Source organism: Haliotis cracherodii, unplaced genomic scaffold, assembly GCF_022045235.1.
Source record: "Haliotis cracherodii isolate W230 unplaced genomic scaffold, xgHalCrac1.p SCAF_21, whole genome shotgun sequence".
NCBI classification, from domain to species: Eukaryota; Metazoa; Mollusca; class Gastropoda; order Lepetellida; family Haliotidae; genus Haliotis; species Haliotis cracherodii.
The window spans coordinates 4,144,013-4,170,369 of NW_027266277.1; the positions used below are offsets into that span (position 1 = coordinate 4,144,013).

The 26,357-nt window shown below is 39.3% G+C and overlaps 2 protein-coding genes across 3 annotated transcripts in view; one reads left to right on the forward strand and one right to left on the reverse strand.

The window, feature by feature from the left end:
* Positions 1 to 553: 553 nt before the first annotated feature.
* LOC139470703 (uncharacterized) lies at positions 554 to 8,325 on the forward strand. The gene is made up of 4 exons (XM_071252968.1): positions 554 to 639; positions 3,643 to 4,182; positions 5,093 to 5,209; positions 6,456 to 8,325. The coding sequence occupies exons 2-4, from the start codon at positions 3,754 to 3,756 to the stop codon at positions 6,978 to 6,980; spliced, it is 1,071 nt and encodes a 356-aa protein (XP_071109069.1). The 5' UTR covers positions 554 to 639; positions 3,643 to 3,753; the 3' UTR covers positions 6,981 to 8,325.
* Positions 8,326 to 11,838: 3,513 nt separating this feature from the next.
* LOC139470702 (methylenetetrahydrofolate reductase (NADPH)-like) overlaps positions 11,839 to 26,357 on the reverse strand; it is a 31,674-nt gene continuing 17,155 nt past the window's right edge. Inside the window, exons 7-11 of one of the 2 annotated variants that reach the window (XM_071252966.1) lie at positions 25,366 to 25,548; positions 19,778 to 19,876; positions 18,994 to 19,116; positions 16,365 to 16,554; positions 11,839 to 15,069 (exon numbers count right to left, since the gene is read on the reverse strand). In XM_071252966.1, the coding sequence (XP_071109067.1) occupies positions 15,038 to 15,069; positions 16,365 to 16,554; positions 18,994 to 19,116; positions 19,778 to 19,876; positions 25,366 to 25,548 (627 nt within the window). In that variant the 3' untranslated portion in view covers positions 11,839 to 15,037. Of the gene's footprint in view, positions 15,070 to 16,364; positions 16,555 to 18,993; positions 19,117 to 19,777; positions 19,877 to 22,056; positions 22,154 to 25,365; positions 25,549 to 26,357 lie in introns of those variants that run through there. The other variant, XM_071252967.1, reaches the window with a different exon arrangement.

Sequence of the window (26,357 nt, forward strand, 5' to 3'; positions counted from 1 at the left end):
TTCTTCGTACGAATATGTGCACACTCTCAATAAAATATCATTAAGAAAGATCGGCTGCTTCAGAGAAACCAGTCAGGCAAGTTGGATGCTTGACCAGCTGTTGACACGGCAGGTTCAGCTGTGACGTAAAGCATGAGTAAAATATGCTGTCAGCAGGACAAAAGATACTGATTACTGAACATATTCAAAACACAGGAAGAAATTCCGCATGCGTGGATAAATAATATTGAATACGATTACTAGTAAGACACAAGCACATGGATCATCACAAACTTATACCAAAACTAGCACAAGCAGACGACAAGCACCTGTCTCAGTAGTGTGTTATTATTTGCAATTGATTACTCTCTTCAAATCAATATAGGAATTCTATTACTGAAACGTTACGTTAAATGCGATACAAAACTTCTTTATTTCCGCTCCAAATAACTTTCCCTCATTACGGTGGAAAATATATCTCTAATTTGACTACAAATCATTTCCGTGCACAGACTGCTCCCAAACAAACGGATACGGAAATCGTCTTGACATGCGCACATCCATTTGCTAATATTTTTCATTTACAAAATATATGTTAAATATAGTTTGTTAATTTGAGATTCTTTAATGACCACCACACATTTAGCGGTTGGAACGAAGGTAATTCTCATGTGAATGTATTCATTAATTAACCGGACTGTGTAGATAGTATAGGTCTGAGGAGCTTTCCTTCTTCATACTCACGAAGATTGGGAACCTAACCGTAACGACTAGGCCTAAGTGATGTCCAGGTTTCCATCATAAATGAAACTGTAGATGTCATCACGTACTAGGCCTAATTGTCTAGTGCTTTATATCTATAAAGCCTCTCAAAAGGTTCACTAATCTTGCTTGAGGAAAACGACTCTGTTGGGTAAAGTCTAATCCTTTGATTCGATCGGGGCGATCGGTAAGAAATAATTTAGTTCTCATGTTAGGGATGATTTAGTTCAGTAAGTTAAAGGAATAACCAAATGTCCGAAACGTGATGAAACTTGTAATTTGTTGATATTTTGAATTTGAGCTATTTATGTTCATGATAAGTCACTAGGTGGGGTGAGATATGAAGAGTGTCTTTAGTAGAAATTAGTGGCAACACTCTGAATGAGTCCAAACAACTCCCACTGTAGACATGTTAAACACGAAAGTAATTGAAAGTTTGAAACGTGTTCATAAAATATGAATGTTATATCAAATTTTTGACAGTTTTATGGAACCGAAAAACTCTATTTTGCTTTATCTTTTCATCATAACATGGGCACCAAAATTCTGAATCAAGACTGACTGTCCTGAATGATGTTTCCGTTATTTCACGTGAACCCAATTTTGACAGGCCAGATGTGTGCACTGTCAATCACATCTCCTGAAAATAAAGCACTCGTCCACAACTACTGTCTGCTCTATAACATATTTTAGGGTCACAGATTTTGCACAGATGATGATACATAAGTTTTCAGCATTAAAAGCCATACTTGTCCTTGGGGTATCATGATTAGCATCCTTGTTATTTTGGTGATGGAAGCAGTTAACATGAAAGACTGTCAACTTTTCTGTCACTCCTCTGAAATACATGAGTATTTCATTGTCTGTGTGTTATTATTCCAAAATTTGGAGGTACTATTGTATCGTGACCTGTGTGTATCGAGATGTGTATTGTTACACCCCTAATCCTGAGTTCCTTGAGGTTTGCTGGTATAGTATTTAAATGTTGGGACACTTTAAATTTAATACTGTTACAGTAAACTATGTTGATAATGAACATGCTTACAATGAATTGACGGATGTAATGAACTGGGTTTTTTTTTTATCCTGGCCATTTCCTGTATACGCTTATAATGAACTACGGTTATAATGAACATGCTTTTAATGAACTGACAGATATAATGAACTGTCTTTTTTGGTCCTGTCCATTTGCTGTACATATGCTTATACAAACTATGGTTAAAAATGAATACGCTTATAACAAACTGACAGATGTAAGAAACTGTTGTCTTTTGTCCTAGCCATTTGCAGTATATATGCTTATTATGAACTATGTTATAATGAATTAATATTAGTGGTCCCTTAAAATTTGAGTTCATTATAACCATAGTTTATTGTACTTTTCAGCAATAGCTCTATCAATCCTTATGGCAATGACCGTTTGGCTTTCTCGCTTCATTTCGAACATCAGGAAGTGACCTTTTATTTCTTTGGCAGACAATTATCAACAATGATCAAAGGGGCTTTGAATGTGGCTTCTTTATGGCTTTTGTCATTTCATTATACATGTAGTAAGTTCCCCTTAAGCAGAAATATTCCTTTTGAGGTCAGGGCAGAGCCAAGAGTGTTTTCAGTGTAAGTATTTCAACATCTGAAAAAATCTGCATTTTACTGTGCACTCGTTGTTTATCAGTGTTTGAAATTATTGTTAGAAGGTTAAAGTCAGGGAATATTTGCATCTTCATAAATATTTAGTATGGCTATGTCCATCTTCACGGAGGAAAAAGACAGGTTTGGAATGGACAAAGTCCCGAAGAAAATATGGCTTCCAAGGCCATTCGAAGTCATTGATTGAAATAATGAAAGAAAGTTAAACAGGAAACATGGTTAAATGATAATAAATTATGTGGGTACTGGAGAGTTTTGTTTTCTGCTGGGTTGTTTAATCTGGAGAACCCTAAAGTCTTTCATTTTAACATGATAGGATTATCAATATCATAGTTATGACTATGATGATTTGACTCTCATCAGGAAATCTGATATAACTCTGTAAAACATGCGCTAGTGCAACTTTATTGAAACATGCCGCCTATTATTCGTTACTGGTAACTTACTACATGTCCAATTTTTTTAGCCCTGATTGCTGAATAGATAGAAAATGAACAGTGGCTGCCTTGCTACTGTTTTCTATGTTCCTTCCCATGAGTTTTATGTGTTATCCTACATACAATTCAGATCCATGGATTGGGGGGGGGGGGGGGGGGGGGGGGACTGAAGGTCCATGTTTGCTTGCTCAGATGGCAGTAGGGGGACTAGGGGATTCTGTGGTATCAGCATCCTGAAGAGAAAAGATGGGCATGCATAGAGAGTCAACCCTCCTGCTCCATGGGTATGCCAGGATAATGTTGTTTAACGCTCAGTCCTGCCATGTCTTGGCAGCCGGTAATTAATCCAATCTCAAGCAGGTAAATGGGTGGTTGATAGCATGACCACATCAACATTTCAGGGACCATGCAGACTATTGCTTTAATTTTTCCAAACTTCCGTCCCTTTGCATTTGCAGGCCTACCTAAAGTACATATTCTTGGACTGTTTCCTTATCTACAGGTGTGTGCAACAAGGATAGAATAGGTCGTCAGCAACCCATGCTTGCCATAACAGGTGACTGTGCTTGTCGTAAGAGGCAGCTATCAGGATCGGGCGGTCAAGCTCACTGAATCGGCTAATGCATGTCATCGTATCCCAATTGCATAGATTGATGCTCATGATATCAATCACTGGACTGTCCGGCCCAGACCCGACTATTTACAGACCGCGGCCATTTAGCTGGAATATTGCTGTGTGCGGATTTAGACAACAAACAAACACAACAAAATGTGTGTGCTAATACATATAATCATGAGATAATTTCAACTGTTTCAGATAACATTGAGATTTTGTTGTCATTGACTGGATCTACAGTACAGCAGCAGTATTGCAAGTACAAAAGCTGACCAGCATGTCTCATTAACAAATACCTTGGCCAAGTCTCCTATGAAGGTTCAGCATTCTATGCTAGATCAAATGAAAACCAAAAACTTTTATATCATCGTAGTCTTTATAGGAGCTACCAGTTTATCATTATGGCTCTTCAATTATCCAACAACCAGCTTTCGTGTTATTGTCACCAAAACACACAAACAAATCAACAATATCAAAAACCTGCCATCAAACATGCAGAAAAAGTCCACCCAAGAACTAAGTGTGGACCCTGTGTATCTGAATGCATTGGGATTCTCGGATGACACAGTGCTGATAGGACACAGGGGGTCGGGACAGAAGTCTCTGCCCGTCATAGCCACCAGTGTGGAGCCGGGTAGGATGGAGAAGACTGTGTACTTTATAAACTCTGTCAGGAAGTACATGGAGACCAGACATCTCGTACTTGTGGATCTCGGAGTTTCCAAGACCGAGAAAGCCATGGTGAGAAGAATATGAGAATAGGAGATGTCAAATAAGTTATGTGTTATATTTTGCTAATCATGTAGAATCCCCAAATGATAAGGGGACATGGGTGGCTCATTTGTCTAAGGTGCCGCACTTCGCTGTGCAGAGTTGAATTTCTAAGGCATGCCAGAAAGTTGTGGTATTGGGTTTGAATCCTGGTTCACTCCAGTTATATTTCCATGTTTGTCAACACCATACTTGTTCTCGTGGGCTTCACCAAAGTGGTAAACGTCCGAGACCTGCATCATTTTGGGTTTTCCAATTCCTTTGGTGGCTCTATGCATGGAGGATGAAGGGTTTCACAGATTCTTTAGTGTTTCCCTGTTGGATGTAAATAGAATAACATCTAAGTGCCTTCTAGCCCATTTGTTTTTGCCCTACAATATCCAATCTTCAGTCTCTGAAATTAAAAAAACAAATGATTCAGTGTTATGATTCACATGCAAAAAAATAGAATGTGAACTTTATATAATGAAGGTAATGAGTGAGTGAGCGAGTTTGGTTTTACACCGCTTTTGGCAATATTCCAGCAATATCACGGCGGGGGGACACCAGAAATGGGCTTCACACATTGTACCCATGTCGGGAATCGAACCCGGGTCTTTGGCGTGACGAGCAAACGCTTTAACCACTTGGCTACCCGACCTCCCCATAATGAAGGTAATGAAAGTACTATATTGGGATATGAATCGTATAGCACCGACAGTATCTGGATAGGTACAGGATTTGAATTGTATCGCACTCATAGCACAGTGTATCTGGATACGTATTGTATTGCGGCCCTACCGTAACGTTACACCTGTAGTGGACATGCTGTTGATAGTCGCCTATGCTGAACATGATGCCGCTTCTTTGATGATTATGTTCAGGATGTCTGCCATTTCAGTTACGAAGGAACTGTAACAGCACATGGAACTGTAGAATCAACGTTTTGAACTATGAGAAATATCCCTCACATGTGCAGTACCTGGACATAAAGAGTTACCGGCCTATATGTATTCAGGTGAGTTACCCACCCTGTTGGTCAGTAGGGGTGTTGGCCAGCACTCTAATCAGTAACATGACAATTGTGGCCATTGATAAGTGATAAGATCCTGACTGATTACCTTGTGGTAATGCCGTAAAGTATTACATTAACTTTACTTTACATTAACTAATTATGTAGTTTTGCCAGTGTCAGCTGATGCATGTGTGGCTCTTCATGACATTTTGAAACATTTAGGGTATACACAGGAGTTTTCAGATTTGCAGGTGTTATTGAGCATTTGATGACTGGAAATGTCCTTTGGAACAGACAGCACTAGCCAGAGGTTTCTCATGTTAACATTTCCAGGTGGCTTATACTCATTAACACCCACAAATCTATAAACACTTAATGTTTACAGACAGACTTAATGTTTATTGTGAAATACTAAAGTTACCAGTAATTTTCCACAGAAGAAATATGAGATAAACATGACATCACATCCTGGAATGATGACATGGCTATGTCATGCTGGAACTCTATCCTGGCTATGTCATGCTGGAATGCTGCCATGGCTGTGACATGCTGGAATGCTGCCATGGCTGTGTCATGCTGGAATGCTGTCATGGCTGTGTCATGCTGGAATGCTGTCATGGCTGTGACATGCTGGAATGCTGTCATGGCTGTGACATGCTGGAATGCTGTCATGGCTGTGTCATGTTGGAATGCTGTCATGGCTGTGTCATGCTGGAATGCTGTCATGGCTGTGACATGCTGGAATGCTGCCATGGCTGTGACATGCTGGAATGCTGTCATGGCTGTGACATGCTGGAATGCTGTCATGGCTGTGTCATGCTGGAATGCTGTCATGGCTGTGACATGCTGGAATGCTGTCATGGCTGTGTCATGCTGGAATGCTGTCATGGCTGTGTCATGCTGGAATGCTGTCATGGCTGTGTCATGCTTTGACATCATGATACAGTGGCTGACGCCTGTGCTTCAGTGATAAATGAACCTGCAAGGTTAGCAGAATGGGGTAGATGACAACTTCATCAGAGTTGTCCTGATAAATGTTGATCAAACCGGATGTTTATGTAATGTGTTATCCCTTTCACCAACCCAAACTTTTCAAATTTGGGATGGAGGAAAAACAAGAGACGTTTTCATAGGAAAGTCAGAAAGAAATCCAGGATCCAATCATTTCACAGCATTTTCGGTCAGATTGCTGCACACACTCCCATCCATTTTACAATGAGACTTTATTTGTCTGTATTCTCTTCTGCAGGAACTGCTGACTGAGTACGGAGCTGTCATGTGGGTTGACACATCTCTCTACTTCACCAACAGCAAGATCAACGAAAGTCTTGCCCTGGCACAAGCCTCGGGGATAGCTGCTTGGACAATACAAGACCCCACATCTTCTTTAACTCACCCAAAAATGTTTCAGTTCTTCAAAACAAAACCTGATGAATTTTATTTCCACCGAGCTGTAGAATCCAGCCATCTTGTAATATACAACACAGAGACTATCCACCGAGAACTGATGCTTCCCTGGGTGAAGTGTGCGTTGTTGGAAGAATGTATTAGTCCTACCGGTGCTCAGAACGTGGGCTGCAACTATCTGAGAAAACCCTTATTTAAATATTCAGGCTGCCACCATTATGATATGTCAGCCCTTAATGTTATTTTAGGACTATTGTTTGATTTCGAAGTGTCGAAATATTCTTCCTCGGAGAAGATCTTCGGAACTGTTAGTAAAGACGGTATGAATTACACAACACCTCAGTTTAAGCTGAGGTCGGTGAGTTGATTTTTTAACCATGCTGACTTTAGATTTACAGCATGTTCAACTGACAGTGGGAAGATGTTCCTGTGAATAGAGCATGTTGTAGGAAATTATCAAAAGTATTTCTGGAAGCCTCACCCACAACTATAGATGTACATAATGACTTCTTGCTCTTTCTCTCCATGTTTCCATGCAATTTGCTTTCATGGAAGGATGAAATATTCTATTTAGTTTTATAGTTGTTTCGGTGTGATCTGTGATAAGACAACTTTATGATTTCAAATCAAGCCTATCCTGTTTCCAGGCCATACGGATCAAAGTACAGAGGCTTGTTTAGGGAAGAGACCCTATTTTGCCATCGTCACCTCATGTCATTATCCCCATATTGGTTTTCTTTGGTGTGTACCTGGTATATAGAATCAAGAAAAATGTCTGTTAGCTTGATTATTTGTTGAACATGTTGCAGGCAGAGAGATCTTAGCATTTGACTAGAAGTTTTGTCTGGTGCAAATGGGTTCCATCAAATAGTTACACATAAGAATGTCGTGAAACAGTGATGAGCAGAGGAGTGTAGGTACTTGTTTGTGTGGCAAGAAAATAGTGACGAACATTAGGAACCATTTACATGATCTATTCATAAGCACAAAGTATTAGTTGTTTGATCAAATTACTGTATGTGAACCCCAAACATGACAATTATGTATTCTTAGTCTTGTTAATGAGGGTAATTAATAACCAGACCTTTGTTTTAAAATGGAAACAATACTGTTTGTATATTTTTGTATTGAGGAGTGAGGAGGCACAATCTTGACAATTCAATAAGGGCAAGTGAGGATTTGCGTATCTAGCCATTCGTCCATACAGCTATATAGTGTTTGTTTTTTACGCCACACTCCCCACACTCGGCCATATTCCAACTATCGGTATATGTATATGATGGCAGTCTGTAGATAACTGAGTCTGCACTAGACCATCCAGTATTGAAATCATGAGCATCGATCTATGCAATTGGGATACGATGGCATGTATCAATCCAGTCAGCGAGTGTGGAAACTATACCAGCTGTCAACAATCAAATCATGCAGATATTCTCAGCTTGGGTATAGTTATTGCCTGATGCATGATGCATGCCTCCGGTCAGTCCATGCTGTCGGGGTACACTGATGTACTGATTCAGTGTCAGGAGAGAGGCTGACAAATATCAGCACATCAGTTGATATGTTGTTGTCATTGATTGAAACAAGAGGATCTTTTGTTTATGGTAGTGTCTATAAATGCATTCTCCATTATCCAGTGTATTATATCACCATTTGCCACAGCAGGTTCATTTCCAGTCTGGTTTGAATGACACAATGCTAAAATAATTATATTACCACTCAAACTACACTGGTCCTCATAATTGAAAATAGTGTCGATATTGCCACTTCTCAACTCACCCTGGTCCTTAAGTCTCAAATACAACTGGGAACGTTGTGTAGCACAAGGACTTCCCTCCCAAGTCTTATACTCAGGATAGCATTTCCCAGCTAAAAATGCATAAACATGTAAAAAACAGTTTTCTGATTTGATTAAACATACAGAGATCTCTGGTATAAGGTTGCGTTTTGAATGTTGATCTCACTTTCAGAAGTGGCCTTTTGATTGGTTGTTGATTTCAAGCTCACGAGCGACAGAATTTGTCCTAGGTTAGTGATAAGAAAGATAGAAATGTGTCTTCCCGAACATACTTATGGTGATGAATTGATCCCTGGTTTTCATCAGTATAGAGGAAATGTCAGGTAGCCCAGTGGTTAAAGCGTTCGCTCGTCACACCGAACACCCGGGTTCGATTCCCGACATGGGTACAATGTGTGAAGCCCATTTCTGGTGTCCCCCACCGTGATATTGCTAAAAGCGGCGTAAAACCATACTCACTCACTCACTCATCAGTATAGAATGGAGGAATAATGCACTGGGTAAGGAGCTTGTAGATCGGCAATAACACATATTTTTGTATTTTTGTATGTAGATTTAAGTTTTCACCTGTATGTTATGCTTGTGGAGTGAAATCCCTCACTTCATGGCCCTTGTGTTTATTAATATGATGTCGAACATATCTAGATATGAATGGAAAATTTTGTACACAGAAGTTTTGATATGGAAATGATGTTTAATTTATTCAGAATGTATCAGTACACATTGTATTCATAATATTTAAAACAGTTTGATAATTATCTATGTTTTGTGTAATCAAAGTTTGAGACACTAACATCAAAATGACAGGAACATTGTTTCACGAAAACAGAAGTATTGACATCGTAATGTAGCACCCATGGATTGAATATCCTGACTTGAACCACAGATTAGGGTGACAAAGTGAAGATGTGGGAATCTCAATCCACAACAAGCTACCCTCAGCGCCTTGGACCACATTTATCTACAGGATGGAGGAAGGGTGTTGGCATAATGCGAGCAGTGTTTGAAATAAAAGAAATGCTTACAGGACCCACAGACTTCAGGCCCTGACTAAATGTTCTCTCCTCCTGAGGCAAGGGAGTTATTGGACTAAAAAAAGTCCTGTTTCCACACTTGCCGAACGAGGCTGGAGTTATGTTTTGGCTGGACTTATGAGTCTATGCAAGGTCCAATCAAAATCGCATAATGAAATCAACATTCGGTTCGTAAACTGTCGTGACATATTTTCCAAATCTTTTCATGTTTTTAATCAAGCTCATGTGATTTGATGCGCTTCATGAAGCAATACCCGTTTATGACAATGTAGAATTTGATTATCGATCAGATCATCTTGAAGTGATATTAGAGGTGGAATCTGAATGGTCAATAGGAGGGGCATAAAAGGGACATAACCCTAGTAGCCATGGTGGTGCTACGATCGAGCCAAGATATTCCAGCCTTGTTTGGCAAGGGTGCAAACTGAATTTACAGGCCCTTTACATTTGAGTCAAAGTTGAATGAAACCTGAAATGCTTTACATTTGAAATGAAAACAAATAATATTCGTGAAACATTCATATTACTTGCTACATTAAACATAATGTACAAAAACGTTAATTTCACTGATTGTCTGATGGGATCCAGGTCACTGCTGGTGAAACAAACCAAAAACACATTAAAAGCCTCCATCTTATTGAGCCATAAGGAACCATACAAATCTGAAACTAGGGTCCCACCACGTTATCTGACAGCGCTTATTTCAAACACTGCTTGCGAGTGGCCATTCATTTGTGTCAGTAGTGAATCACATTAGAAACACGGTCAACTTCCCAGTTGTTTTGAGCATTCCCTTAATACTTTTGATCATTGCAGATAAGAGGCTGCACAATCTTAAGTTATTTTGTTTAAACTCTTGATTGTTGATGACTAAGTTTTTTTTCAACCTGAAGTATTTTGACCATGCAGTACACTGGAATCAAACTGTATAACTTGTAAAAAGGCTCATATGTTGTCAACATTTATACACTTCCATGTTTATAAGATGTTGTGTCATCATGATCAACTTATCATCCTAAGCAAAATAAATATTAACAAATCAAAATGTGTTTTGTCAGTGTGATCATTGTGATGTAAAATACTGGTTTAGAGTAATAACTACTACATGGACAATCAAACCCAACGCAGTTAAACCTAGTGTGTCGTTAACAATCAATTGTATCTCTTCAAATTCCACATCTGATTCAAACCCCTACGACCATGACAACCTCTGTTCAGTCTTTTTCTCATTTCTGAACCATAAAGCTTCAGTGGTCAGAGGGCTAGAACCTGTTCCTCCTTCGGAATCCCCATGGGCGAGATGGTCAGGGGGGTATGGGGGACTATTCCTCCTTCGGAATCCCCATTCTGAATCCCCATGGGGTGAGATGGTCAGGGGGGTACTGGGGACCTGTTCCTCATTCTGAATCCCCATGGGGTGAGATGGTCAGGTCGGTACTGGGGACCCGTTCCTCCTTCGGAATCCCCATGGGGCGAGATGGTCAGGGGGGTACTGGGGAACTGTTCCTCCTTCGGAATCCCCATGGGGCGAGATGGTCAGAGGGGTACTGGAGACCTATTTCTACTTCGGAATCCCATGGGGCGAGATGGTCGGAGGGGTACTGGAGACCCCTTCGTCCTTCGGAATACCCATGGGGCGAGATGGTCAGAGGGGTACTGGAGACCTATTCCTCCCCAGACAATGACAAGACATGCTGATCTGTAAGACTGCCCGGTATTACTGGTACACATGGTAAATTGTGATACAAGCTTCAACAATGAGCATACTGGGTATGTGATACAATCTAAATAGGTTGCTATACTTGAGAAAATGTGAAAGTATATTTCATTTTTTTTATCAATAATGAATTAAATTGCAATCTTACTGGTAGAGCTAATCTAGAGAAAAATATTTCCAGTTAATTGTCACAGTGTTACCTCCCTTGATAAGTGTTACTATGGTTACAAATGGTGGCCGATCCTCTTGACTACGATATTGTTCCAAACAAAGCCAACGTATGCTGCTATTTTGCTGTTATGTAAAACAATGAAAGACAGTTCTGAAGTGCAAGTTGTTTGTTTAATGCTGCACTCAGCAATATTCCAGCTACATCACTGCTGTCTGTAAATAACCAAGTCTGGACCAGACAATTCAGTGATTGTCATCATGAGCATAAAAATACACAATTGGGACACAACATGCATCAACCAAGTCAGCTAGTCTGACCACCTAATTCCGTTAGTTGCCTCTTACTACAACCATAGTCGCCATTTACGGCAAGCATGGGTTGCTGAAGACCTATTTTACCCCAATTTGAACAGATCTAAGGCAGGCAACTCTGGCACACTTACCCAGCATGGCTGGAGGAAGATCACATAAAACAAACAAACATAATCATGATAAAATTCAACCTTTAATACTGTCAACATATATCACAACAATTCATACAGTGTGCACCAGATGCTATAAAATGTAACAAAAAATAGAATTGTGGAGGAAAAAGGTACTGCCACTACATTTTACAGACAAAGCCATTATTCATTCTCAACATATAATGTAAGCCACCAATCCATTACATGTGTTGGTCTATCTTTGTTTACACTGCATATATATACATGTCTTGGTTTACACTGTCTGTCTATGTGTCTATGTATGTACGTATGTATGAATGTTGATAGCACGTCAACCATATCATACAATGAAGTGTAAGTTGAACACATCGATAAAATAGTCCATGTTCTACACAATCAATGTTGCCTCACAATGAAAAATAGATAAATGCACTTCACAGATCTGACCACCATTGGGAATCAAACCAAGGTATGTGTCTCAAACCAGCACTTCCCACAGGGCTATCCAACGTCTCAACTGTAAAATGGCACGTAACAAGATTCTCATGTCATAAAAAGCATTTAAACATAAAATAACATCTACTGGAAAATACAGGCACTCAAGGACTCTTGGAATAGAACTGACCTGCTCATCAGAAGTTTCAGGTAATTTTAACAAGCATTATCATCTTCATTTTTGTCTCTGTCCACAACAAATGCCGTTAAAGTGTCATAAAAATATGATATTGGTCCTCTGTTTGTCACTGTGAAATAGAACATATCCCAATATAGTTCCCCCCTGTTTGAAAATACAAAATTATACATTATTAATATATAAAGCAGACTACACATAAGTGGGTACTTCTTGATCTTTGATATAAATAATTGTCTCAAGTTTCTCTATCTTTCTCCATCTATAAGAAATCTTATGAGGTTACACCAAACTCACTAAGATTATTTAACCCACTGAGATACAATTCTTTTCTACCATCAGAACTGCCAGAAAATAGTTGTACAAACTACGGTATATTCAAGTTTGAAAAGAAGTATAAAGACATGTAGAGAATATATTGAAATTCAGTTTATCTCTGCAGATAATCTCTTGTAATATGCAGCTATCAGCCAATTCGTCTCAAAACACGGGTTGTGTACACGCAGGCAGATGGTCACGTTGTACACTGATCACTGTGTCGAATTAACGAGACTGAAGAATGAGTAATTTTGGTAATTCGTTGTAAATTAGGTGTGTTGGAGTCGGAGTGCGAGACTGTCGGATTAACGGGTCTAAATAGCACTGATATAATTTGTTCCCATCATTAATGTCAGATAAGGCCGATTGTGGGATTAATGAGTGTCAGATTAACGAGACTTGACTGTACACGACACCTACACTAGGATGGTTTCCAAGCGCACGGACACACCATCACACAGAATAATAAGTGAAGAACTATCGAAAATATATCAAGTATCTGCAGTTCCAGCCTAGTGGAGGGTTGATATAACAAAAGTACTGAGGAACATTGTGCCACAACCATAGAAAAAGATATTCTGAGTAAGAATGTAAGTCCCCAGCAACCTGTGCTGGTCGTAAGATGTGACTAACAGGATCAGTTGGTCAGGCTTTCCAACTTGGTTTATGCATGTCATCGTATCCTTATTTGGGATCAATGTCATGATGTCTGGTCATATAGCTAGAATATTGCTAAGTGTGGCATTAAACTAACAAAAAAAAAATATGAATTAAGATCAACTGAAACAATATTTTGAGGAAAGATGGTTTCACAGAATTCAGTTTTTGAGTTATGTCCCTTGCTGCAATTTTCATATTGTTGAATAAACCACTCAGTATGCCTTCATTTGGTGCTCATCACCAATTGATTGCTAAAATGGCAGTAGGTCATGCCACTGATGGAATGGATTGCTAGTCAGTATCAGTCAATGAGGTTTGGTAAATTCTATGAACTACAATTAAAAGCAGACATAGGAATGAATACCCCCAGCGGTGTGGAAATGTAATGTCAGGTTTGACCGACTTAGTATGTTGATAATCAAATTTTAGCTATTGATTCATGTTAGGTGTTGATTCCCAAGTCAATACGTGAAGGTTTACCCAGAAATCATCAGTTCTGAAATAAACAGTGAAAACAGTAAATAACCACACCAAATCAATAAATAATAAACAAACAATATTGATACACAGGATAAGGTTTTCAATCATAAAAGGCAATGGATCTAGTATATAGGATCAGCAATAAATAACAGGCCCTATTACACAAATCACTCACAAATGTCCAGAAAGGGAGATGAAGGTCGCCCTTTGCACTAGGCTAGTAAATGAGAAGGACTCAAATTACCCTCAACTTCCAAATAAGTGTATTCTACCACAATGTTGCTAACAACGTCAAATAACACTCTGGTTGTTTCATACCGTTTATAAAAAGATAAAAAAACGTTACTTGATATTTTACGAATGCTTCAATTAGCTGCCACAAACAACAATCAGAAAGGAGGTGACAATACATCCTGGCACATAACAATAAGAAGTTGACAATTCTTTAGAAACCGAACTAGAGACATACACTAACAGACACTGGTATTTATTTTGACAGTATTCGTCATAATTCATTCCTTAATCTCATTGAATATCAGTTTTTTTAGAAATATATTTACAGAAATTTGCTGTTCAGGTGGATAGTAGTCAATGTTAATCAATGATATTCAAGGTGTGAAATCTGTTAAAATTCTCCTGATTTAATACAAGTAAAGCATCAAGTACCTGTAGTCCCAACCAAGGAATAAAATATTTATGGAAATATATTGAGCCTGTTAAAATGAAGACAACTGCCTTCAATTCTGTACATTTTGACAGTTTATTCGCTCAAGGACAAGACAGCCCTACCCTTGGCCAGCACAGGCATCAACAGTACTTCCACGCAGACTCACCAAATGACTGATCTTTGACAGATGTGGAAAACAGGCACCTGTTTATCACATTTAATAACCAGCTGTTACAAGACTGTAACACAAGCAGTGTTTGGTAATCTACCTCTGCATTGATGTGCAACTAATGTTCTCCAACCTTTGAATACAATGACTTAGTCTGTGCCAGTCTGTGTGTAGCCGAGCTCTGTATATCACATGCACCACAATAGGAAGCTTGAAAGACATGGGTGAAGCCAGCATGGCTAGTAGTGTGCTTGTTCCATACATGGGCATGCTTGCTTCTGTTGTGGAATAGGCCATTTCTTTGATCAGTCAGAGTAACAACATGGTCGTGTACTTCTAGTTGTCTACACAAGCTTGACTCTGGTCATCTGTAAAGAGTGAGTGGGTGAGTTTCAACAGTGGCATGATGTGAATTGATGCTGGTCTCAAATGTTTGCATCTTCTCCAGGCAAGGGAGTTAACTGATTTGTGTTACTGGATAACAAAAGTATATCCCTGCTTATCCAATATACTATCAACTTAAACAAGTGTTTGCCACTAATGTGGCTATATCCCCCGCCCCTGTTGCAGAATTTATGACATTATTAAATCTAAACAAACCCTAACCGAGGTGGAACTTGTAATGGAAATTGTCAAAAAAAGAAGAGTTTGGAACCTAAGTCCATCTTGTTGCCATGGAAACGTAAAAAATAAAAATTCTAAAATTTCTAAATAGCAAATTCACCAGTTCAGCATGTACCTGACAGACCTGCAAAGTTTGATGAAAAAATATTGAACGGTTTCTAAGTTATGCTAGGGAAACGAAACGTGACGGACGTCATTATATCCCCCCCCGTTTCTATATACCCCACCAACTTTGTTGGGCGGGGGATAATGAAATACTAATTAATATATAATGTATTTCGGTTTATTGTTGACTTTAGGAGGAATTATTTGCAAGTACAATTGGTAGCAGATATGTTTATTTTTTGTCTACATATGTGTAGCAATAGAAGTTAGTCGCTACAAGATATTTTTCAAATAGTCATTTGGCTACCTCGCAATTTTAGACAGTAGACAAACTGAAATTTAGGTCGCAGAGGTGACCATTTTAGTCATAACTTTGAGGCCTGGCAAGGGTGGAAACTTGACTTATACAGACAGTTAACTCCCTTGCCTCAGGTAATTGAGCTGTTTACCACTTTGGTGGAAAAATGGGCACAATGAGACACTAGACACATAATCAGAGCGAATCGGGGTTCGAGCCAATGATCATCCGTTTTTTCAAATAGAATATCTTCATTCAGTTAAAAAGAAAAAAACACATTAGGATCAACTGTCTGCAAAGTTAAAAAGTCTGAAGTTTACAGATAATATTTGCTCATCAATGTCTGGCAATATGATGAAAGTCTGCCACTAATCAAGTCCGGACTTGACAATCCAGTGATTGATATTATGAGCACTGTCTTGGTATGACAACCAAGTCACTGACCCTGACAAACTGTCCATTGTTGCTTTGTACGACAAGGAAGGACTGCTGATGTCAATTCTAACCCTGAATCGCCATAGGGACTTTGGCTAACCACTCACTTTGGAATCGCCATAGAGAGATGTTATAAGCTTTCTTGCACTTTGGGAAGAGGTGAGCTAAATCTTGAAGCCTGAATACTGTGACAATCCTCACCTGACTTGAGGCCAGCCAGGCCCAACATTCTGTTGATGACCTCCCACAGACATGATGGCTTGGGGAACTGGTTGTCGACGAGGTTCACCAGGTAGTAGTTGTTGCTGATATCCTCCAGCACCTTGTGTGACTGGGACTCAGGTGAGTACAGCTTGCCCCATGTCTCCAACCACAGCCCGAATGCTTCGTCCTGGGAACAGAGATGCTTTGGTCAGGCAATGCTCAAATGTGACAAAACAATTCCTGTTGATGCCCACTTCAAACTTAATTTTTATAACAACTATCCAATGAGCATTTCAGCAAATACAGCATTTTTGAAGTAGCGAGTATGAAAATGGTATTGTACAAATACTACAACTTACAAAGTGTGTTGAGTGAGTGAGTGAGTGAGTGAGTGAGTGAGTGAGTGGTCTTACGCCACTTTTAGCAATATTCCAGCAATATCACAGTGGGGAACACCACATTGTACCCATGTCGGGAATCGAATCCAGGTCTTTGGCGAGGGAACGCTTTAACCACTAGGCTACGCCACCACCCCGGATTGCATTAACAAACTTAAAAGGGCAGGTGAAAGTGTAAAGGCAGAGAACAGATCAAATTCACAGCAGTACTACACACACACATATTCAGTCCTACTAAATACTAAATGGATAACAAACTTCATGACATGACAGTATGGATGGCATACATGATGGAAAGGACAGAAATCACAATATGGGCTCTGGTCACCCAGGTGAGCTAAAACTTGAAGAGAACCAAATCCCACCATCTTTGTGCATCACCTGTCAGTGTTATTAGTTCACATTGCACAACCTCTTAATTTGGGTTGACTGTAGACATTAAAGTGGGACTGTGTGTCAGCTGTAATGCCTGAATGTGTAGAGATTCTGTAAGTGGCAAGGAGTTGGAGTGAAAGGCTTTGTTGGATGTGCTGATTGAGTGGGGAAAAGACAGACTGTGACCTGATGATCAGGGCAGACATTGAGAAATCTATCTAATGCAGTTTAGATGAGGTGGGTTGTGATTGTTTCCCAACATTGTAGCATGAGTTATCACTTTCATGTTAATATTTTCATGTTCATGTTCTTTTAATTGAACATTCAATCTTGTGTATGTATTATTTGTATAGTGCATGTATCTGTGTGCAGTGATAGGACATTGTGCAGATGTAGGAAAGACTTCCGCCCATATCCCCCCTCAACAAGTTATTTAAGTATGCATTGCCGCTCAATCCTTTTAATCATATATATTTTTTAGGGGGCTGCGGGTGGGAGTTTTACCCAGATGTATGGATATTTGTGCAGTCATATGTATGGCATAAATATACGTAAGATCTCTCACACAAATGAACTATAGGTTAATGTGTTGGTTGTCGTCATTGTACTTCTGTAAACTCATCACCAACATTGTAGAATGAAATGCGAAGTAGAAATCACTGTAGAAGATATTATAATTTGTGGAAGTTAGAAGTTGTAAGCACAATTGGTATAGGCAGGGTTATTTTGAGTATGTTCATGCTCATTTGAATAACTTAAGAAAAGAATGAATAAAGATTCTGAGCCTTTTATTGTAGGTTGACTGGTTGTTGTTGTTTGATGTTCAACACTGCACTCAGCGATATTCCAGCTATATGACAGCGGTCTGTAAATAACTGAGCCCGGACCAGACAATCTAGTGATTGATATCATGAGCATCGGTCCACACAACTGGGATACGATGTCATCCACCAAGTCAGCGAGCCTGACCACCCAATCCCGTTATGACAAGCATGGTCGCCTTTTATGGCAAGCATGGGTTGCTGAAGACCAGTTCTACCCTGGATCTTCACTGGGTAAAGTGTACTGAGTTGTACCCGGTATACATAGGATTACATAGTGTCAGGGGACCAGAGGGAAGAGTAAGGCAGCTGGACTGTGGCAGAAGGCTGACCAAGTGACTGAGAACCTGAACTAACCAGGATGACAGCGGGATAGAGAAGACGTGATAGAGAGTTGGACATATGTCTGTGGACATGGTAATGTCAGAGCTGAAATGACTTTGTAAGTCTTGAGGGTGACTGATGTTCTATAGTATACATGTGTGGGGGTCATGTTCAATGTTTTGGATGTTCAAGGAAAAATGACGAGTGAGAATTATTTATCGTACAATAAAACACTGCAGGCAGAATAAACCTGGGAAATGTCAGACAAGTTCATTTTACGAACAGGTGGGGTAAGTTTGGTATTTCCTGGCTTTCTTAAAATTCTCTCCTCGATTATCTGTACCTTTTCCTCTAATACCAATTGTCATATCTCTCCTACTTTTTGATGCAATCATTCGATCACTGCGTTTATCTGCGTAGCCCAGCTACATCCATGGGGAACAACTTAATAGACACTTCCCTCTAAAACTTAACTTCGTCCAGTATATGACGTCATCAGGTTGCGAGTGCATATTCAAATCTCCAGAAATGACGTCATGATAGAACCCAGGATCGACTAGGTCGACATGAATATTTTATTATGTAAATTGGGTTGGGGTATATCGCTAAGGTTAGCTAATATATTAATCATGAATTTTGTATCTAGCTTTGTTGCTTCTCCCTGTTGTGACAGTCAGCCATTGGGCACTTTTTCTCCCTACTCAGTACCTTCCATGTCTTGAACGCAATGGGATCCACGACAGTGGGCTGCACAATCTCTCTCCCCGGGAACACCCCCCATGTCACAGCGATCGGCTCCGACTCGTGACAGTTGGTGTAATTCTCATCACCCTGAAAATAAACATTACCCATCGTTGTCATACAAAGGACTGATAAGAGCTTTAGAATTATATTCAGTTGAACAATTCAACATGTTCCAAGCTATACTAGTCCAGCACAGTGCAGCCAGGGACACAATGTACAACATCACAGGCAAGAAACTGGAAATTTGTCTATAATGCAGGGTCAACCACATCTGTCTTCAACAATGGACTTCTCTACTTAGGATAACTTTTAGTTAACTTTAAACATACAGCCTATTATCTAGTTTACTGTTCCAAAACAGTTGTCAGTAGGGTTTTTCTGTACCACCCGTCTGTGTACTTTAGGGAATGAAACATGATATGTGTAGTGTCCAGTAAGGGCTATGAACATGTTTAATTAAAAGGAGGCCCAGTGTTCCAAGATGCAGCAATTCTCTGTCCAGAGTTGCATCCCTTTGCTATGCCATGGTTGTGGATTTAAATCCAAGATTTGTCGTTATTATGATCTTGTGTCACTTCAAGGTGTAAGTTGACATCCATATGTGGACACTTATTTCTATTCGTACAGGCTCTGTTATGACCTGCAATGGGATGTCCTCAGATCTTTGTGTAGTGGTAGCAATGATGTTAATAAGATTGTCACTGATACTCCTGCTTCTCGACTTCCACTTCAAGATGAAATATTGTACCTTTTTGTTGAGGATATGGAAGTTGACCATGGGGTACTCGGGGAGGATCTGCTTCAACGCTTCGACATTCGCACTTGACGTGAAGAACTCAACATACGCCTGGCAAGTAGAACATGTATACAGTAAACATCTACATGGTATTTGTTCATACACGACTATAGTCAATACATAGAAAATCTCAACCTCACACCTGTTCCTTTATACGTATGCTATACATCCCACATTCACATTACAAAAAGCAGCAGCCCCAGGAATTAAATTTCAACAGGTGATTTAAATAACGAACATTTGTGCCACAGCATTTAGACATCTTAATCAACCTAGATCAGTTTGAACAAGCATGAGGATGAGAGTATTTCTAATCACACTTCATTACTCATGAAATATTATCATGGTTTTACTATTAATGTGCTCAAGCAGATATACAGTTTGAATTTGTTAACTTCTATCACAACAAAATAATATTGGCAGCAACCTTTTTTTCATATTGAAACTTGCAAGGCTATTCTTAGGCAATCAACCTTACACAAGATCAGGCACAATTGGTTGATAATAAGTAAAGTATAGTCCATGCATAGCTGTGGAAGCCATGCATCCCTGTTGGAATGTGAGGAGCCAAGACAAAATACTGTTTACTGTTACACTTCATGCTGTCGCCCACTGGAACCAGTTACCATGTGGCCAGAATTACTTGACCAAGGTCAAGGCCATCACAGGTTTTATATATGCTATGTTCTTTATTAATTTGCTTATATACAGTGGCACAAAGGTTTGTTTTCATTTTTGCTGTGACATGTTGCATGCAATCTGCTATTGATAGGAATATGTTCCATACATCAACAGTTCATTGGCTTCCAATATTGAGTCATTTCAGGAAGTCACTTCTTGATACACAAAGTCAAATTTTCAGGTCTTTTCAAGAAGAAGCTCATGATTTAGATTTTTTTTCAAGTCTGCAGGTATTCCAGCCAGTGGTAACTGAATATTTGATTATGATATCCTCATTGACCAGTAAATACAGTAATATCGTACTTTATCAATGACATAGTTGTACTTATTTCATAATTGAAGTGACATCATTATCAACCAACTAAACGTTTATTTCATAATTGAACAGTGATATTACACTTGAACTACATCATACATGAATGGTAATATCATAATTCAAGGAAAAGTCCTAATTAAAGAGTGTTTTACTGGAACAGTGATGTTGTGATGTTGAAGACGAATCTTATCAGCCATCAACATTTTTTGAGCCAATATTGTTTTATCATGACAGAGTTAACTCAGCCTTGTCATCATCAGCATGTGCATCTGAAACCACTGGCAGTGAAGGGAAAATTCAAGATAAACACTGAATCCACTTCCATTTTTGAATAAGCCTTCAATTTCACTAATTCAAATATGGCATTACTCCCTTCAAGTATTAATATCAGTTCCCCAAGCAGACTTTGGCAAGGTAGTAGTCCGAAGTTACCATGGTTACCAGTGCTGTTTAGGACAACACACAATTCAAACCTTGAATTTCCCCTTCAGTGACATGGTCAGCTTCAAGCCTTTCTTAAAATATGTTGGTTTGCCCATTACCTTATGCAGTTTGAGTCACTAGACATTATATTTGCTTCATTGTTAATCTTTTTCAAATGTTAACATGCTTAATTTGTACATTGATAATTTATTAGAATATGTTCATGCAAAGGAAACCACAATAGAATTTGAAAGAGGGAGGGTGGAGAACGTCACATTTTAAGAAACTGTCTGGTTAAAAAACAACTGTTCTGCAGTTGACATTTTTTAATGGACAGCTCAGCATGGCCAGGTAAGGGAAAACAAACCATATGTTAATTTGGGCATCATCTAGTTATTGAAAGTAAAGGCACAAGTACACACAGCTGGGTTTGTCAAATGTACTTCCCAGGCAGACAAACAAACACAGCCACTGTCTCACTGCTAATTTTCTAGATGTAAGAAATCATTACATTTAGTTTTCACACATTCATTTTCACCACTTTCATTCTGCCAAAGGTGAAGAAAATAAGATTACTGACATTTACTTGATAACATTACTGGTTAATGTCTAATAGAATTTCGTCTTGTGTTGCAGCATATTTGTTAAACCCTTATGACAGCTACAAAATTAAGGATCAGTGAATATTTGTTTTCTAATTAATCAGACAAATGTTTTAACTAAAAGTAAATTGCTGAGTTCTACAGCCATCACATGTTTAAGTAGTTTTACATGTGTTATAACCGGGGTGGGCGCCATGCCAAAGCAATACCTGGCTCAGGTCTAGAGGGCTAGCTCCAACCGTTCAACTGTCAGCAAGATTGACTAGCCGATATTGAACACGATGCCCAGCCAGCCGCTGACCATAGCTAGCAAGATGAAATATAGGATCAATTCAACACAATTCAACATTGGATGTTGTAACTGTTCATTGAAATCATTTCAAAGGTTTGCTTTCTAATATGACAGTACACTAAGTCCTACACAAGGCCAAGGGGGCAGGGGAGGGTTGCATGTTGTGGGATCATTTGGTGGGGTTAACAACAGATCCAATTACACCATACAAAATATAGGGATATGCTTTTTCTGTGCTACCAAATAAACATCCCAAAAAATATGCATGATCCCTAACCTTTTTTGTTCAGTTTATACAGAAACATTAAAAAATTCTTGGAAGTATGTGCTACTGAAGATATAAGCTATTAAGTTCAAAGTTTTGTCAGTTCAAGGTCCATGAACTGAAGTTTCTCAAACATACTGACCGGCAAACATGTTGCCGCACTACGCTGCTGCCTCTCTGTCCGACAGTTCCATTATGTTGGCGAGGGAATGAATGTTAACGGTGGATCAAGCAATCTCGCAGCTATATCACAGAGGCCACTAGTAGTTGACAGCATGTCTTATTTCCCACCCTGTTCATGACACAGCCTGGGGCACCATTGTTGACACCACGCCATCCTTGTTGACAAGCTACTTGGGACTGGTCTGTCTCCAACTCACGATGGGGAGATTTGTGGATGAGACACGCCAGAGTATAGTAACACAAATGTGACTATTAATTCCACACTCAATAATAGATAACATTCATTTCAAAAATTATTGCAGACTCTGTGGAAATGTCCTGGAAATTCAGTGGAAACTTCATGGAAGCTCACAGACAGAATTAGTCCCCATACCACCCGCTCATTGTAAGATTGGAGTTATAGATTGGGTGAATACAATGTGTCACCTGGCTAATTGTGTGCCACCAACAGAGAATTGTTGTTCATGCTATCAACCTTTTGATCTGTCTGAAGCAGACTCAATCAACTTCAAGCTGCTTTGATGTTACTGGCATATTGTTGCCTGCAACGTTAACATTCAATCACTTCCATCTCTGAATCTGTGATCCTCCAAATGGCCCCAATACATGCAACCATCAACATTGTGAATCACCCGTCTGCAAGGTCTGATCATCAGCCTTGAATTCACCACGCAGCATGTGGAAGCAAGCCTTGTTGTACAGTGAATGGTGTAATCCAATAATAATGACTAAACATTTCTATTGTGCTACAGGATTAACAAAACAGGCATGATGTAATGAACACTGTGAGGCAGTGGTATTTATGGAACAGGAGTGTTTTCAGTCCACTCTTGTAAGTTCTGTATGAGGTATTGTTCTAAAAACCTAAACTTTCACAAATGTGAAATCAAACATGCACCCAATCTAACTATTTTCAGTTATGAAAAATACTTCAAATATGGCCGGCCAACAGGGTAAGGGAAGTAACTCTTCGACTTGAAATTATTTTTTTTAATGTCGTTTCCCCACAATATTCCCCCCACACACACACACACACCTAACTTGACATTATATTTTTGGGACCATGTTTTCCATATTATGTTTTGGAAAATCAAATAATTAAGAAAAAAACAACCATGTTACTGCCACACAGCAATGATGAGGATCTGTAGCCTGTGGCTTCCTTGTTGAAGTTCAGGAAGCCATGAGATCAGACCTTGCAGAGGCAAATCTGGACTGATAATGTAATGATGCAAACTAGGGGTTGATACAATACACTGGACCACAATGAGATTAGGTTTTGATTTCTTTTTAAATCACTGTTATAATTCAGGAAATACAAACAAAAAATCAGACTGAGGAACCACATTAGGACATCAGGAACCAAAATCATTAATCAGTATAATCGATACCCTAACACTGTTTGAATGAAGAGATAATTAAGAATAAATAATTCAGGTTGGGAATACGATGTACTGTCCCAAAATCAAGGGCAGAGTGTTTCGTTTTGGCAAGAATATTATCTCAGTGCACCAGTGAATCATTTCAACCTCAGCAGCAACCGATGAACAAAAACTAATTACTGACGCATGCAACTGTGAGAGTTAGTGTGATAGGCATGAAAATATAATGTGATGAAGGCAGTTGGTAAACAGTGACATTTAACATGTACATTCTTATGCCTAATAAAAGGATATGAAACCATGCAAGAAGAATACTGACACCACAGACGACCCTTACATTTACCCACAAGGGTATTAACTCTGGGTCCTGTAAGCAATAGATTAACCCTTAATGAAAGGCTACACCCAAAAAGGATGTGTATCTTACGGCCACAAAGCTTAGAACTTAACCAAGACATCTACACCAAACAACATTAACACAGACACGAATAACACTTAAGAATAAATTTCTAATTGGCTCTAGTATACCATTCAAATGATACAAACTTACAGAACCAACTGTTAAGTGTTAAATTTCTTTCCATTTTAATTTCCCAACACCCTTAATTTCTCCAGGGCTGTAACGATACACTTTGTCGTGACAGACATGTTGCATGTAAGGTTGGTGTGATACATAGCAAGTCAATACTTGTAACATCAAGGCACTGTGTTTCATCATCCAGGGAAACTAGAGAAGGGAGGTAACCCAACAGGCATGAAATAAAGTCTTCAAAGGTCAGTTTCACAAGGCCGTGTCGTCGCTATGTTTACCATGAACCTATGTTAAAGAATGGGAGTAATGACAGTAATAGCACTATGACTGATTGGAAATGTGCCCGTGGTTCAAATAACTGCCCACCCCCTCAGCTACTACATGTGAACCCAAGGGTATGTGTACATGTGCACAAATATTGACTGGTACCAATATACACTGATGGAAGGAAATAGAGAAACAAAATAAAAGGAGGAAGAAATTCTATTTGCAGAGGTTGACCAGAGAAAGGTCATGCATATAGTGACACAAAAGATGATTTCACCCTGTATCTGTTGATCTTTACTTAAATGCAGATAATTCTCTTCAGCTATACTACTAAAAAAGTCAAGGATCATCCTATTCTTTCATACTTCTATCGTTAATCTGCCATGGCATGACACATGAACTATAGTAATATGGAAGAACTGGGTGATCTGTAACTCTTTTTGTGTAGTATATATTGGTATGTGTTGCCTTATTTCTTCCCATCAGTATATAACTCTCATCTCACAATACCTGTGCTGTGGTCATAGACAAAGAATCGTTACAACCCAACTTGGCTCCGGCTTTACCAAAAGGCCTTATGGAGTATGTATGGCTCACCTTCTGGAATATATAGCCATTGGATGTCCCCCACCCGACCTTGGGATCCTCGGAGGGTGAGCCGTTGACGCTAGGTTGGGAGTTGATGGTGAGGACGCCCAGTCGGTTGATCTCGCCGAGTTCCTTGGCAATCAAAGATGTCTCTGGGGAGAGTTCTTCATCATCCCATGGGACTTTTGTCACCTGAAGCAACACATGTACTATTTGTTACCAGGAGGTGAGGTGAGGTGAGGTGAGATGCATTTGTACATCTCCAGGGCTCACATTTTGGTAAACCAACATTAACCCCTGGATCCAATTCTGTGGTTATCGCGATCACAAATTACCCACCCTTGATTTTCAACAGTCAATTTGATTTGCAACGCTACTAAGTCTAACATACCAATCAGAATGCGAGTTACAAACCAGCCTCAATATTGGGTTGGCGATATAAACATGGCATCCAGTCCTATTGATTTCAATAGAGTTTCAAGAAATCCAACACTGTGGTAAATTTGAGACAGTGTTGTTCCGTGACTGTGGCCTTGCGGGTTTCCCGCAACATTTCTGTGCATGACGCAATCAAAATACAACAACACGTCCGGCTGGGCGCAATAAGCTTTTCACCTTCACTTACCTCAATGTAATTTTAATCCGAAAGGTCGTGTATTATAAGTAAACATTGCAGTCAAACATTAGTGAGTTATCAAACCAAATGTGTCCGCCATATTTGAGATTACTATAGTGATATTTTTTACCAATCATAGGCAAGCTTACAATTAACAACAGCAGGACTGCACTGAATATTATTTATTGTTTCCAAATGGATACTGTCATAGCTGGCAGTGACAAGCATGGCATCTGCTAAACTGAAGAAGTGACAAATGCGCATGAAAACATTTTTTGTGTCATCTTCGGGTAAAAAAACAAAAGAATGATTTTGCCTTATTAGGGATGAGGCCCTCCAAATTTTAAAAGGCCCCCTTAATTGACACCAAGGGGCCCTAAGGACC

What these genes read in the sequence shown, in the direction of transcription:
- LOC139470703 (XM_071252968.1), top strand. Translation starts at nt 3,754, where the DNA reads ATGAAGGTTCAGCATTCTATGCTAGATCAAATGAAAACCAAAAACTTT. An exon ending in CCAAGACCGAGAAAGCCATG is followed by an intron (nt 4,183 to 5,092) that starts GTGAGAAGAATA and finishes CTGCCATTTCAG; the next exon opens with TTACGAAGGAACTGTAACAG. An exon ending in ACCGGCCTATATGTATTCAG is followed by an intron (nt 5,210 to 6,455) that starts GTGAGTTACCCA and finishes TCTCTTCTGCAG; the next exon opens with GAACTGCTGACTGAGTACGG.